This window comes from Trachymyrmex septentrionalis, unplaced genomic scaffold (genome assembly GCF_001594115.1).
Source record: "Trachymyrmex septentrionalis isolate Tsep2-gDNA-1 unplaced genomic scaffold, Tsep1.0 scaffold22, whole genome shotgun sequence".
Classification (NCBI taxonomy): Eukaryota; Metazoa; Arthropoda; class Insecta; order Hymenoptera; family Formicidae; genus Trachymyrmex; species Trachymyrmex septentrionalis.
Genome location: NW_017305375.1, coordinates 1,391,909 through 1,405,431, shown reverse-complemented (window position 1 = coordinate 1,405,431; position 13,523 = coordinate 1,391,909). Strand labels below are relative to the sequence as shown.

The 13,523-nt window shown below is 34.7% G+C and overlaps 1 protein-coding gene across 1 annotated transcript in view; it reads right to left on the bottom strand.

The window, feature by feature from the left end:
• The window catches only part of LOC108748251 (leishmanolysin-like peptidase), a 282,732-nt gene extending 269,603 nt beyond the window's left edge, over positions 1-13,129 (bottom strand). Inside the window, exon 1 of the mRNA XM_018486286.1 lies at positions 12,931-13,129. Within this exon, the coding sequence (XP_018341788.1) occupies positions 12,931-13,113 (183 nt within the window). The 5' untranslated portion in view covers positions 13,114-13,129. The remainder of the gene's footprint in view (positions 1-12,930) is intronic.
• Positions 13,130-13,523: the final 394 nt, after the last annotated feature.

Here is a 13,523-nt window from a genome sequence, read left to right as displayed (position 1 = left end):
CTCTCTCTCTCTCTCTCTCTCTCTCTCTCTCTCTCTCTCTCCTCCTCCCCCCCCCTCCCTCTCTCTCTCTTCTGCATTCGTTCTCGCGTTCACTCCACAAAGATCCTCTCGTTACCCGACTTCGTCAAGAGCGCCGAAATTACAACACTTGTGAGGATGGGCGTGACGTTGTCTAGAGGATCACGCTTGGCGCGCTGCCAAGAAATTGTGCATCGCGGAGACGTCGACACGCGAACACTTCCTTCCAGGTCAAGAAGAATACTATTTTATAGGACAAGTTGGCGGATGACATAAATAATGGAAAGCGGGAGTCGCGATTGGACGTGGAATACATAATAAGTTCAACAACTGCGACGAGTTGACAACTTAGCGTCTATCGTAAAACTTGATCAAGAAAAAGGATATCCCGAAATATCACGCTTTGCAAAGATAAAAAACAGATTCATGCCTTCGAAAGTCTCTGAGAGTTTAATTACTTTTTCAACATTATGGTATATCTACAAACTTCAGAAAAGCGCAAAAATATTTATAGTTTCTAATTATAACTTTCAACTATTTCATAAATTCTATTTTAGTTATATATAAATATTACTTTTCTCGAATATTTTTAATGAAAAATTATTTACTCTATAGCACTTGCCATTTTATACACTGTAAAAAACAACTATTTCATAAATTCTATTTTAGTTATATATAAATATTACTTTTCTCGAATATTTTTAATGAAAAATTATTTACTCTATAGCGCTTGCCATTTCATATACTGTAAAAAATAAAATGTTAATTTTAACTTAAAGACATTTAGTGGACTTTTTGAGACATGCAAAAATGTTAAAATTAACATTTTCATGTTTTGCATGTCTCAAAAAGTCCACTAAATGTCTTTAAGTTAAAATTAACATTTTATTTTTTACAGTATATGAAATGGCAAGCGCTATAGAGTAAATAATTTTTCATTAAAAATATTCGAGAAAAGTAATATTTATATATAACTAAAATAGAATTTATGAAATAGTTGAAAGTTATAATTAGAAACTATAAATATTTTTGCGCTTTTCTGAAGTTTGTAGATATACTGTAATGTTAAAAAAGACATTTAGTAGACTTTTTGAGACATGCAAAAAGTCCACTAAATGTCTTTAAGTTAAAATTAACATTTTATTTTTTACAGTGTGTATTCAGATACCAAGTCGGTACGAAAATCCTTCATTCTTTCATATCACACCGTTTATAGCCGTGAAAAGACTTCGTCACAGTTGCCAAAGTTCACAAGAATGGCGTAATTTTTCGCAATCAAGATCGCGTTGTCGAAAAAACGGAAGGATTCAACAGCGGACCAGCGAACTCGCGACGAAGAATAACAACGGTTAAAATACGACTCATCCATATCTCAGTATGCGTGGCAAAAATGTAAAACGCGGTCGTCTTCGCGGAAATAGAATATTAAGCTCATCTGTGAATGGTCTACTAATTAGCGCAGTGGTGACGTTCCCGAAATGTTTCGTACGCTGCTGCTTAGAATCATGTTCACCCATGCTTGGAGTTTACCAGGACTGCTATTGTCTGTTCAAACAATCCGCCGTGATTAATCCGGAACGTTTCCTGTGAAAATTGGATGACCTATCGTCGTACAGATACACAGCCCAGCCAGCCGACCATATTTACTGATTGCAGGATTTATGCCGATAAAATTCCTATAATAGCACAATAAGAGTTATATATATTCTTTAATATACTTGTAATATAATTATTGTACGTAAATCAAAAAATTTTGAAAGTAGTAAATACCGAGGAATAAAATATACAAATAATCTTCCTTAAAGAGTTCGCATTATCAAGAGACTCAAATAGTCTCGTATGAAAGAAATAAGGATTCTTTCAACAACATTGTAACACACATTCAAAGAATGCATTGTCATGTAAAAAACTTAATAATTTTTTATTTGAAGCAAGAACTTTTATGTGTACACTTGTACAAAGTACAAGTGTGTTTCTAACCACATTGAAGTTTCTTTTAACATTTAATTATGTAAAACCTTAGAAGATCGTTTACTTGAAGTTTCAATAGATAAATTTTAGTCTTTCAAAAAAGTAATGTAAAGAGAAGTATAATAATTGCAGATAAATGAGGAGGCAAACTCATATAATGTGATTTTTTTTAATTATCACACAAAGAATTACATAAAGTATTTTTAAAAAAATGAAACGTTTGCGGATTTGCAAATATAAGTTTTATCAGAAAAATAATTGTTATATCGATAAATGTTGTCGGCCACGAAAAATATTATCTTACGGACAAATAGCGTCGCGCGCCTCTTTTTACTTGGACATAGGCAAGCGGTAGCGGATTCCGATACGCCTATATATGCGAAAAATTAGTTGGCAGTTTTTCCGATCGAATCGATGTCCCAAACGGGCCGTTCTTTATTAACGAAAGGATGAACCGAAGGTGCCGCGCCGGCAGAAAGTTCCGAATATGCATGGCTATGCAATTCGCGCGGTCCCAAGGGACGCAAAAGTTGGCTGGGCAAAAAGCGGCGGAAAAACGGGACGCAAAAGGACAAGAACAAGCGCAGTAGAAAAGGGAAGAGGAAAAAAAAAGAGAACGTCGCGCCGCACGAAGAGCAGCCGGTCATCCATTTTCATTCGAAGCGAACGATGCCCCGAAACTTTCAAAGCGGCCGCAACGGCAATACGTAACCCGACTTCGATGACGCGCGACTCCGCCAATTTCACGTCCCGCTATTTTGATCGAGGTTAAGGTTACACCGTTATACTACTCCCGAGTGAGCGATTCGTTTTATTAAATTCTCAGACTATCAGGAGAAAGTTTGCATTTCCCACCAACAGCAAACGTGGAGGAAAGCGACTCTAAAAGCATTTTAATTTGCTTTTGTTCGTACACAGCTAATAATTATCAGGACGCGTATGGAGTGCGTATTCTTCGTTGTATGTACAAGATGAGTATTGAAGCAATCAGGAAAAAGTTGTAATGAAATTTCTTTCAATAAATCAAGCGTTTTCTATCGTGTTTAGAATTTTAGGAACATCGTTCACAAGCGACTCAGAAGAGCAAAATATGGGAACGTTCTCTCTGAAAAGGTATCCGTTATGTCAAATCAATTTATCTTTCGCAACTACATATCTTCCGTTCATCGTTCGAGGTCAATCAATGTTCTACGCAAACGTAAAAAGTTTAATCTCAGCCCGGAGTCAGTCTAGATTAAACGAATTCGACTTGATTGCAAGTTCAATTAATGGAGAAACGTTTCATCGAAGTTATCTACTGGAACACGTTCATCCAATCATTTGTAACCGTCGAGTTTAAAATTGGATTTATTTCTACATTCGTTAACAGTACTGGTTACCTACCAACCATTGCTATCACGATATTTTGCCTTAGGCATACAGAGGCATACAAATATCTTTATCAAATTATGAAACAAACAGCATAGTTTGCTCCAGTTTGATTCCTAATCACGTAATGGTACAAATGTAGTTACTGCATCTGATTAACACACACTACTGTATCGTTAATTGCTAGAAGCAATAGATAATTCAATATTATTGTTATCATGAAATTTATTTGCGTTCAATTACTTTAATGCGTTCATTTACTTACACACCGTGTATAAGCAAATCATGTAAAATAATCTTAAAAGTAAGTTTAAATATATTTTTCAGAAGTCAATTCCATATTTTGTATATTTTTAAAATCAGGTTTATGTAATTCATAATTTTATCAATTTTTTTCTCCAGTTTTAACTTTATATGTAAGCAAAATTAAAAAATATGCATTACATAAAAAAACAATTTCTCAGAAATGTTATATATTTATATTACATACTGAATCATATGATACGTATGTATCATAGCACAACAGCTTTTATTGATGATGAAAGATGTTTCATCGCACTTTCCGATGATATATGCTACTTGTTACCGCAGAATGTATCATCTGATTACTGATAGCGACAGCAAACGCCGATAACATGAACGGATGCGCTACGTAGATGTTTTGATGAAATGATTGGGATGACGAGGGTGGATGAAGCGCATGTTATGAGCGACATACAAACCGGCGCGAAACTGCGTAGGTAATAATCATTACCTATTGATAAGAGCCACAGTGTTACCAGATCACCGTTGTTGCAAATGTTATGGAGATGAAATTTAATTTGCCCGTTCAACGCGCCCCCGTTATTGTAATATACCATACCGGATATAATGCATGATCTTGGTTATAGACGTGATACGTTTGTTATTAAATCCTACCTTTCCCGACACACAGAAGTGATACAATATTCAAACAACAATTTAGAAAGCTTTGTTGCGCACTGATTTAAGTACACCGCGTAATCAGAAGCTACTAATGAGAAGTGCTGTATGCCCGACCTGATTAACAGTTAATACGGATATGTTAAAGCAGTTGGAGCAAGTGCTTCGGAGCACAGTTTGCATATGTTTCCACGTTCGGGATAAAACGCTGCTTAATTGTGCCTCGAGTTTTTAAATCCTTCTCGAACTGGATTTACATTCGCAGAAAATCGCAATCCGTATACGTTAATTCCTTATTTGTTGAATAAATTATAATATAATTTTACATGAACAAAACTTTAATATACATATGAAATAATGTATTTTATATTTACATGATTATAAAAAATTTATTTAATTATTAAAAATCTTGCTTTAGATTTATGTTACAATAATTTTAATTTGTATTTAATATTTTAATTAATATAATGTACACATTGCAACGTCACGAAATGTAAAATAAAAAATAAAATAATCAGTGAAAAATAAATGTTTAATGTCTAATTATATCGCTTTGTGGAGTGCTAAATTATAAATAATATTATGAGCTTTATAGATATTAAAATATTTTATTCAACATTTACTTAATAAACACGTAAAAAATTGCATATATTTAATAAAATCCAATTCACAAACGCTACTTTTATCAACGATATTACTACTTCTCTTTAGTTTCAGATCTATCATCTTGCCACGTTTCACTTTTCACAGTTCGGCAAACTCACGCAATTGCAAGAGATATTTCCTAATTATGATTCTTATTGCGTGTAGTATTATTCCCGATCGATTGTAACGACTTAGCAGACCTATAGCAGTATTTTTATTTGTCTACGTCAGCAGCTAATCGAACGTTTGTGAATATACTTGCAAATATCATAATTAATCAGCGCCAAGAAGTGTTCCAGTGGCTGGAACAAAACAACATATGAATCATTACTTTCCACGCAGAACCAAGTTCATGAAATTTAAATTTTACAAATATGCACTTCTTGGAGCAATTCTGCGAGTTTACAGCAAACTTTGATATGTAACAATATATACATTATTCGCTGTTACTAGAACTTTTTTCGTAAAAGCTACTTGATTGCATAATATAATATCTTTTTGTAGTCATAATTAAGAACTCGTTGTTGTAACAATATAGATATGTGTAAATCTAAATCCCTCTTCATGAAAATATTTTTCACTTTATAATCGATGGTAACTTTATTGTCCTTTGTTACCACCTACACATGAATATATATATAGTATGTGTGTGTGTGTGTGTGTGTGTGTGTATTTATATATACACACACACACACACATGCGCGCGCGCATATAATCCTATTTAGATATATCAACAAGTTTCTCAGTAGTCTTAACGATTCGGCACATTGAATACAAGATTTTGCATTTTGCAATGTGCTAACTCGCTTTCAAAAGATTGCATGCTTGGAATAACGTAAATCCATTTATACTTTACAATATATCCTCATTATATAGCTTAATATCGCGTTTCAATTTCAACATCTCTTTTTAATACTGAATAGATCTGTCAAATTTGTCAATAATGAAGTTTTGAAACGATAATTGAAATAAAATTATATATACAAATCTTATAATGTCTGAATATGCAATAATTTCTAGTATTATTTATTATGCAGTAAAATCAAACTTGTTAAACTAATTAATATTTAGTGAACAATTTTTTAATATACTGAAATTATCATATATGTGCGAAATATTTTCTTCAAGTAAAATATTTAACAAGTAAACGTAACATGATTAACTATATTATTAAAAATACAAAATTAGGTACAGCGAAAATTAACCAATCCTCACTTAACCAATAAACATTAATTATTACGAACATTTCTACGTAATATATTCAAAGTTTACAACCAGAATTAAATAAATATACATTTAAATATTTCTCTAAAACCGTATCGAGAATTTGATGGAATATTTTATATTCATCGTGGAAAAGTGTACTTGAGAAATAAAATTTTCTTGAGATACGCGTAAACACCGACTGATCGAATGAGAATGTACCATCACCAATAATCTATCATTGCTTCTATATATTGTTTCTATATACCGTTCTAATTTATCTGTACAGACAAGTCTTAACATTCTCGATCGATCGATCCGAATCGAGAAAATTCAATACCTATATAAAGCTCGCGTGTCCGGTTTCCACGATGTCCTCCCTCTTAAGCCCCATACCGTCGCATATATCGTTGCACGTCTCACGAAAGCCATAAACTTCGATGGGAATCGAGTTTCTTAATAACCTTTCTGCACACGAGATTTCAAGCGACCGCCTCGTAAATAAATCAGTACCGGAGAAAAATACCGGACTCTGCGAGAGCGCGCGCGCGCGTACGTGTGCTCCAGCGAAATTCCATTCGCGTACACTTTCATTGAAGCGCTCGCACTAGGAAAGTTTTTCCTACGAAATCGTGCGACCTTCGTTTTACTTTTATTCTCGCCGCGACAGCAAGCGAGCGCAAAGTACTTCCGATAATCGTAATGAAAACTTGACACCCGCGCCGTGCGTTCTTTTCACAGACGGGGAAAATTATGGGGATAATCATAATGAAAACTCGACACTTCTCGCAGCGCGAACGAATTGCAAGATATTACGTATAATTATGTCTTTTGTAAATGTTAAGTGCAATTTTGTCGCATCAAAGAGATTTAAATCTTGATACAAACGGTTTGGATGTCATTCATTCTTCCTATTTTCTATGTTTCGGAATAATTAATTTCATCGTACAATTTTAGTATTAAAATCACGATCAAAAAGGAAAAATTCTGACAATTAAATAAATTATTATTGAAGCGTTTTACTGTTTCATTATCTAATTGCTCATAATAATCTTAGCATCATTATACCAAATATATATAAAAAATATTTTAGTCAAATGTTAATTTTTGGGATATAGTGTGACTCCATGTGAGAGCGACGGACTCGTAATCGACAGGTCGCAATTAAGTTTAAATCCTCATCCTATTATACGAATAATTTCGTAATCCGTACTGATTTAATGGGAGTCACAGAAGAACTGTTTAGATCTAGGTGACTTTTCGACTAAATTTGGACATATACTCGTAGATTAGTAATCATAGTGTCGATTCTTATATTCAAGATCATCTTAAGTATAGTCTTAAAACGTCACAAACCAATTAAAGGATATCTTAACACATTACTTAAAACAGTGAAATAAAAACAGATTATGAATACCAGCCAGGTATGGTCCCACCTATTCCATTTAATTACTATCATATTAATTCAAATTTATCAAGTAGGGTTTACAACAGCAGCTTCGCTGGTGCTTTACCTTTTATGTATACTTTTCGCTTATATACATTTTAGTATATTTAAGTACCTAATAAATTAAATTAAATTAAATTAAATTAAGTTAAAAGAAAAGAATAATTTGAAGAAAAATAAACTTACACAAAGGGTGCGTTCCATATTACGACTTAAGCATCATCTATGCTTGTTTAATATTTGATAGACAACAAGAATGAATTGATGCTTACTGCGTGTAAGCGTAAAAACGGAACGCACTCCATGCATACATAATATATCGACCTGTGTAAGTTCCGGCATTCCTGTGTTATTAGATTAGTAGAAAAGGGTAGTCCGTAAACAGTTGGCTAGATACCAGCAACGGATACACAATTCACATAATTCCATATGTCTCTTTTATTGATCAGACGTTATACGGAATAAAGGGTGAGTGTACGAATGAGTTATGTCTTTACGAGAGCGCAAAATTGGTACGTGATGACGGTGGAATCGCCAAACAGAAAAATTCTCCGAATGCTCGTACGAAGTGCTATAAGCACGAGTGGGACAACTGTAAACTTTTACATTCGCATGCAAATTCTCTTTCACTGAAACGGTCCTTAAAACGAATACACTCACATATAAAACCGCCACCGAGCACTTCGACCATTCGCGAAACGTTAGAAACTAGTTCTCTGTAGTACGAAGTTAAGCTATAAATATAAATCCTAACTGTAAACTGAGAAAAAATTTGTTAACTTATTGAAAATTATTTGAAAATTGTTCATTAATTATTATGAAAATTTAGAAAGTAATAATGACATAAAATACATTTATGTATAGTCGCGCGCATTGTTTTTCGACATGTACATGTTTTTAACGCACGCTGTGTGATATAGAATACGTTTACTTTTCATTTTCTCCAAACAAAATATTGCATGTTAATATTTTTTTATTTTTGTTTTGAATGATCTAAACTCACATACTGTACATGTTAACAATAGAGTCGTTAGACCCTGAAGTTGCGCCCATGGGCACAATACTATGCCATCGAAATATTCTAGTTTTTCACTCAATTTCGTGTCAAAATGGAAAACCATTTTTTAGCACAAGAAAATAAACGGATCCCTGGAGAAAAATATATTTTTGACCTGGATTTGTATTTTTTTAAAATGGCACAAAAATGCTCTCTTGCACTGCAGATTAATAAAAAAGATTAAGATAAATAAAATAAGATTTAAAAAATCATTAAATTTTACAATGCATTATAAATTCAGTTTTTATAAAAGCTTGATACTATGATACATATGTGTGTTAATTATAAAAAAACCTATTTGTTTTTCCTTATTGAAAGAAAATCTTGCAAATTGAGAAATGTTGCATTTTTATTTCTAGACATTTTTATGTCGACTTTCGCAAACGAAAATTGTCAAAACTGACCGAGTGAAAAGTCAATCAAGTTCATTCTGCGAATAGAGAATCATTCGTGCATCGTTCCAATCCTGATAATTGAGTCTATTTTTTTCGGGCTAAAAAGGGGACGAGATGGAAAAGGAAACGGATGGCCGGCTTTTGTCTGCCTATCACGATTTTAAAACTTGTGTCGTATCTGTCGATTGTTTTCTGTCATGCGAAAAATAGTCCGTCCTTTCAAAGGACGAAATTAAAATTTACGCAAAACTTTTACAGTGCCCAATAAACGATACAAGCCATACGCGATATGGCATATCTCATCAATCTCGCCGTTCTTTCATACATAGACTCTTTGATCAAAGCAAAATCAATTTTTCTTTTACTAAAGCTTCATAAGCATTACCTCGTAAATTTTCAATTTTAAAACTGTTGTATAACTGTTGTATAACCTTCTAATCAATCTGTTAAAATGAGTATATTACAAAATTAATTAAAAGGTTTAATTTTATAGCTGAGTTAGAAAGCAGAAAAGGCTTCTCATTTATAAACGCTAATTACCGGAACTATTTTTGCTTTAACAAGTTTGCTCAATAATAGTAAAATGGCATCAAATAATGAAATACTCTATAGATCAATGAACATTTGCGACATGGTCCACAATTAATATTTGCAACTAATATAATTAATATTCATCGATGATATGATTATTACAATAATTATGAATTATTCATTAAGCATCAAGTATCAACGAAGTTCGTTCTATGCAATATTATGCAATGCATTCTAAAGAACGGATATTATGGCAAATGGCAGAGATTTAATGAGATAAACGATATCCGTAACGGTGGAGCGTAAATGATCCTCAAAGTATAGCGTACATTGAAGTATTTAATAGGAAGTTAAATCATTACATTGCAATATATGTCATCCAAATATACTATTCCATTTTCCTCGAAATGACAATGCAGGCAATTGGTACACAATGGCAATAAAATGATAGAGATATATTCTTTAAATACATTGTTATATAAAATTATTATCTTATTTGCAATTTTTCATACTCGAAATAGCAAACAACAAATCTTTGTTATTTGTAAATAAAATTAACGTATCATGTATTAATCATGTATTAATTCTTTATAGTCCAATTATTTTCCACAAATGAGCAAAGATCAAATAAGCATTTGATTCTCATTTTCATTTATCTAATGTGACTTAAAAATTATATATTATAATTTGCCGATTATAATCGTCTATATTCTGTTCTAAAGTTACTAGCTTATATCTACAATGATTTTACCTCAAATAGCAAGCAACAAATCTCTGTTGCTCAAAAATAAAATCAATATCTTTCTAAACTCTACATTAACCTTTTACAGTTCAAATTATTTTTCACAAATAAAGAAAGACCAAATATTTCACTTTCATTTTTTATTATTTAACATGGCTTAAAGAATTTTTATTATTTGAAGTATAGTTCATATAGTTTTAAAAATATACAGTTTGCCGATTATAATCGTCTACATTTAAATTCTTGAAGAAACATGCGATGGCTGTCGTAAAACATTATTTCAAACGTGACTGCAAAGAGTTAATATCTCACATGTTACTCGACATTACGTGAATCTCACATCGCGTATCGTAAAATGAATTAACTTTGACTTAGTTTGGATAACTTTAGCCCTTTTAAAAAATGCCTTGACAGCATGCGTATCCAAATCAGGACATAAGACGTTTCAAAACATCTTTAAGATCTGGATTTTCATTATTTGATTAACTTGTAGTTTGTATTTGACCTCACACTTTAATTTAATAAACCACGAAACTAACGATTTTATGTGTGTATAGTGACTTTAAAAAGTTACATACAAAATCAGTTTAGTGATTAAGCATAGATAGAAAAATATAATTTTCGGCCTAACTACAGGTTAACCAATAAATAACAAATTGTGAGCCATAATCACGACTGCGAGTTGCCAATTGTGATTCTCAGTTGATGGTTCTATTTTAACAAATCACAATGCAGCCAGTCCATACTCGTTGTATCATGATTAGTTAAAATAGAATCATCAACCAGCAACTGTAACTAGCAATTATAACCGTCTTAAAGATGTCTTAGGCCCGATTGCACCAACATTACTTTGATTTTAAGCGAGGCTTAAAACTCTGTGTCTTTTTTCCGACTTTAAAATGAGGCGGAGAGTTTTAAGTCTCGCTTAAAGTCAAAGTAACGTTAATGCAACCGAAGCCTTAAATGTCTTAATCATATTACAGCTTAAGACGTTTTTAATATTAATAGCCGATTTTTAAGGATCTGAGAACAAGAATTATCATGACACATACTTAGACATGGCAATAAGTCACATATCATATGACTCATACGCCAAAGCATGTGCGTTGCTTATGTCTATAATTTACAAGTCTAATTGTAAATGTTACAATTTTTGTGCTCAGACCCTAAAACTTAAATACAGTTTTAAGATATCAAGAATCAATCAGAGAGCCGCATTAATATCTTAAGATATTGCTGTTAAAAAGCTCTTAAAAAATAACGGACTGTGAATACTAGCCTAAAACGTCTTATATTCAGATTTTGGCATGTGTGCTATCTAGACACGGTCCAAATTTCGGTCCAAAAAGTTACTGCTTCATTTTAGAGTGTGCTGTCAATGTGTGACGCGAGATTAAACAGAAAATAGGAGAAGTAATGGAAAATATTGACAAAATCCAAATATTGATTATTTGATTATTCTCAGAAGGCTGATATTCATAATCGGATCTTATATTTAAGACCGTCTACTTAAGATCGTTTTAAAATAGAACAGACTACCGCCCTTAAACAGGCCTGTCCAATCTAAGCTCTGGAGCCAAAAAAAAAAACGCAGAGCCATCGATTCATTGAAAAAAATTCAATGTAAATAAAATTTCGGAGATTGTAAAGTGTTGACACGCATCTAAGAGTGATACTTATCAACAGTTTATAGTTTCTAAAATCTTACTCATATTGAATTTTTTACGCCGATGGCTTCGAGTTTTGGCTCCGGAGCTCAAATTCGACAGGCTTGCTCTAAAATATCTCGGAAATTTGAACGATACTCGAATGAACGTCTCTCGATAACGCTATAACCTATAAACCATATGCATCATCGAGCTCGGCTGTCCGTGAAACGCGACGCGCGTGGAAGGTCAACGCGCCGAGACATCCCGCAGCAGCACGTGCTGTTCCGAAAACACGTGTTTCTCCCCTCTCGTCGCCGCGCATGGAAACATTCAACGAAGTCTTCCTTCTATCGGCGCAACGTATGAATGGCGCGTTGAAACGTCGCGCGAAAGTGAAACATGTACATACACACGTCTTTAATCACTGCGAGTCAACGCAAGCGACCGATTCCATGTCTCGATAAAATTCATAGCTGCAAGAGTTCGCAAACCGTGATAAATTCGTAACGGAGTGCTGCGCTCCATTTATATCATTTTAGCATTCAAGTATCACGAGAAACTGCGTTAACGAAGGAAAAAGTCAAAATATGAAATTTGAAAGCTGTCGTTATCGCAATCAATTCACATGGAGAACGACTATCGCGCCACACGTGAGAGAGACAGAGACGGAGCGAACACGTGTCAATGCATGCAACGGGTATTACTGCGAGGAACAGCAACCTGATCTGTCGCGCTCGACCAGATTCCTTTCGACGAAGGTGAAAACTCGTTCGATGCAGATGGGAAATAGAGAAATACATGCTCGGTAGACGAGAAATATTACTACGAAGATTAGAGACGATCGTGAGATACAAAATGTACAGCGTGTACGCGCGTAAGCAGCGAAAGGAGAACAAGGAGTAAACGATGTAAGCGCGGAACGAAGGAGCGAGGAAAGAGGTTAGAATCGTTCACCGCGGTGCTCGTGAATGCGCGGCACTTACCTCGTGTGCCCGTGGATGCTGGTGATCGCAGTGTCGGTGCTCGAACATCCCACTGGCAGGACCCAATACAGCGCACATCGCGAGGAGAACGGCGAGCGGCGACACGCCGGTGCCGCAGCGCATCTTCAACCGCACTCGGGCCGCCATCACGGACAACACGCTCGATCGCGAAGCATGACACATACTGAGCGCGCCCGCCGGCGCCGCGCATTTATATGGTCGGTGCCGGCGCGGCGGCAAGCAGCGCCGCGCGACTCACGTTCGATACCCGGAGCGCGGCGACGGCGGCAGCGGTGGTGGCGATGGTGGTGGTGGTGCTGGTGGTGCTGGTGGTGCTGGTGGAGGTGGTGGTGGTGGTAGTGGAGGCGGCACTCCGACGACGGCGGTGGCGGCAGCAGCGACAACGACGATGCTGTCGCTGGGATAAACCCCTCGTCGTAAAGAACCTGCGAAGAAATCGAAGAGCTTGTTGTTGCTAAAGCAAGCTTAAGGTACAATTTAATGCTGACGCTCGATGTTCATTTTTAACGATAAAATAAATCTTTTTTTTCTTCTTCTTCATCCCCAGGTTGAATTTCCGATTCGTCTATAAA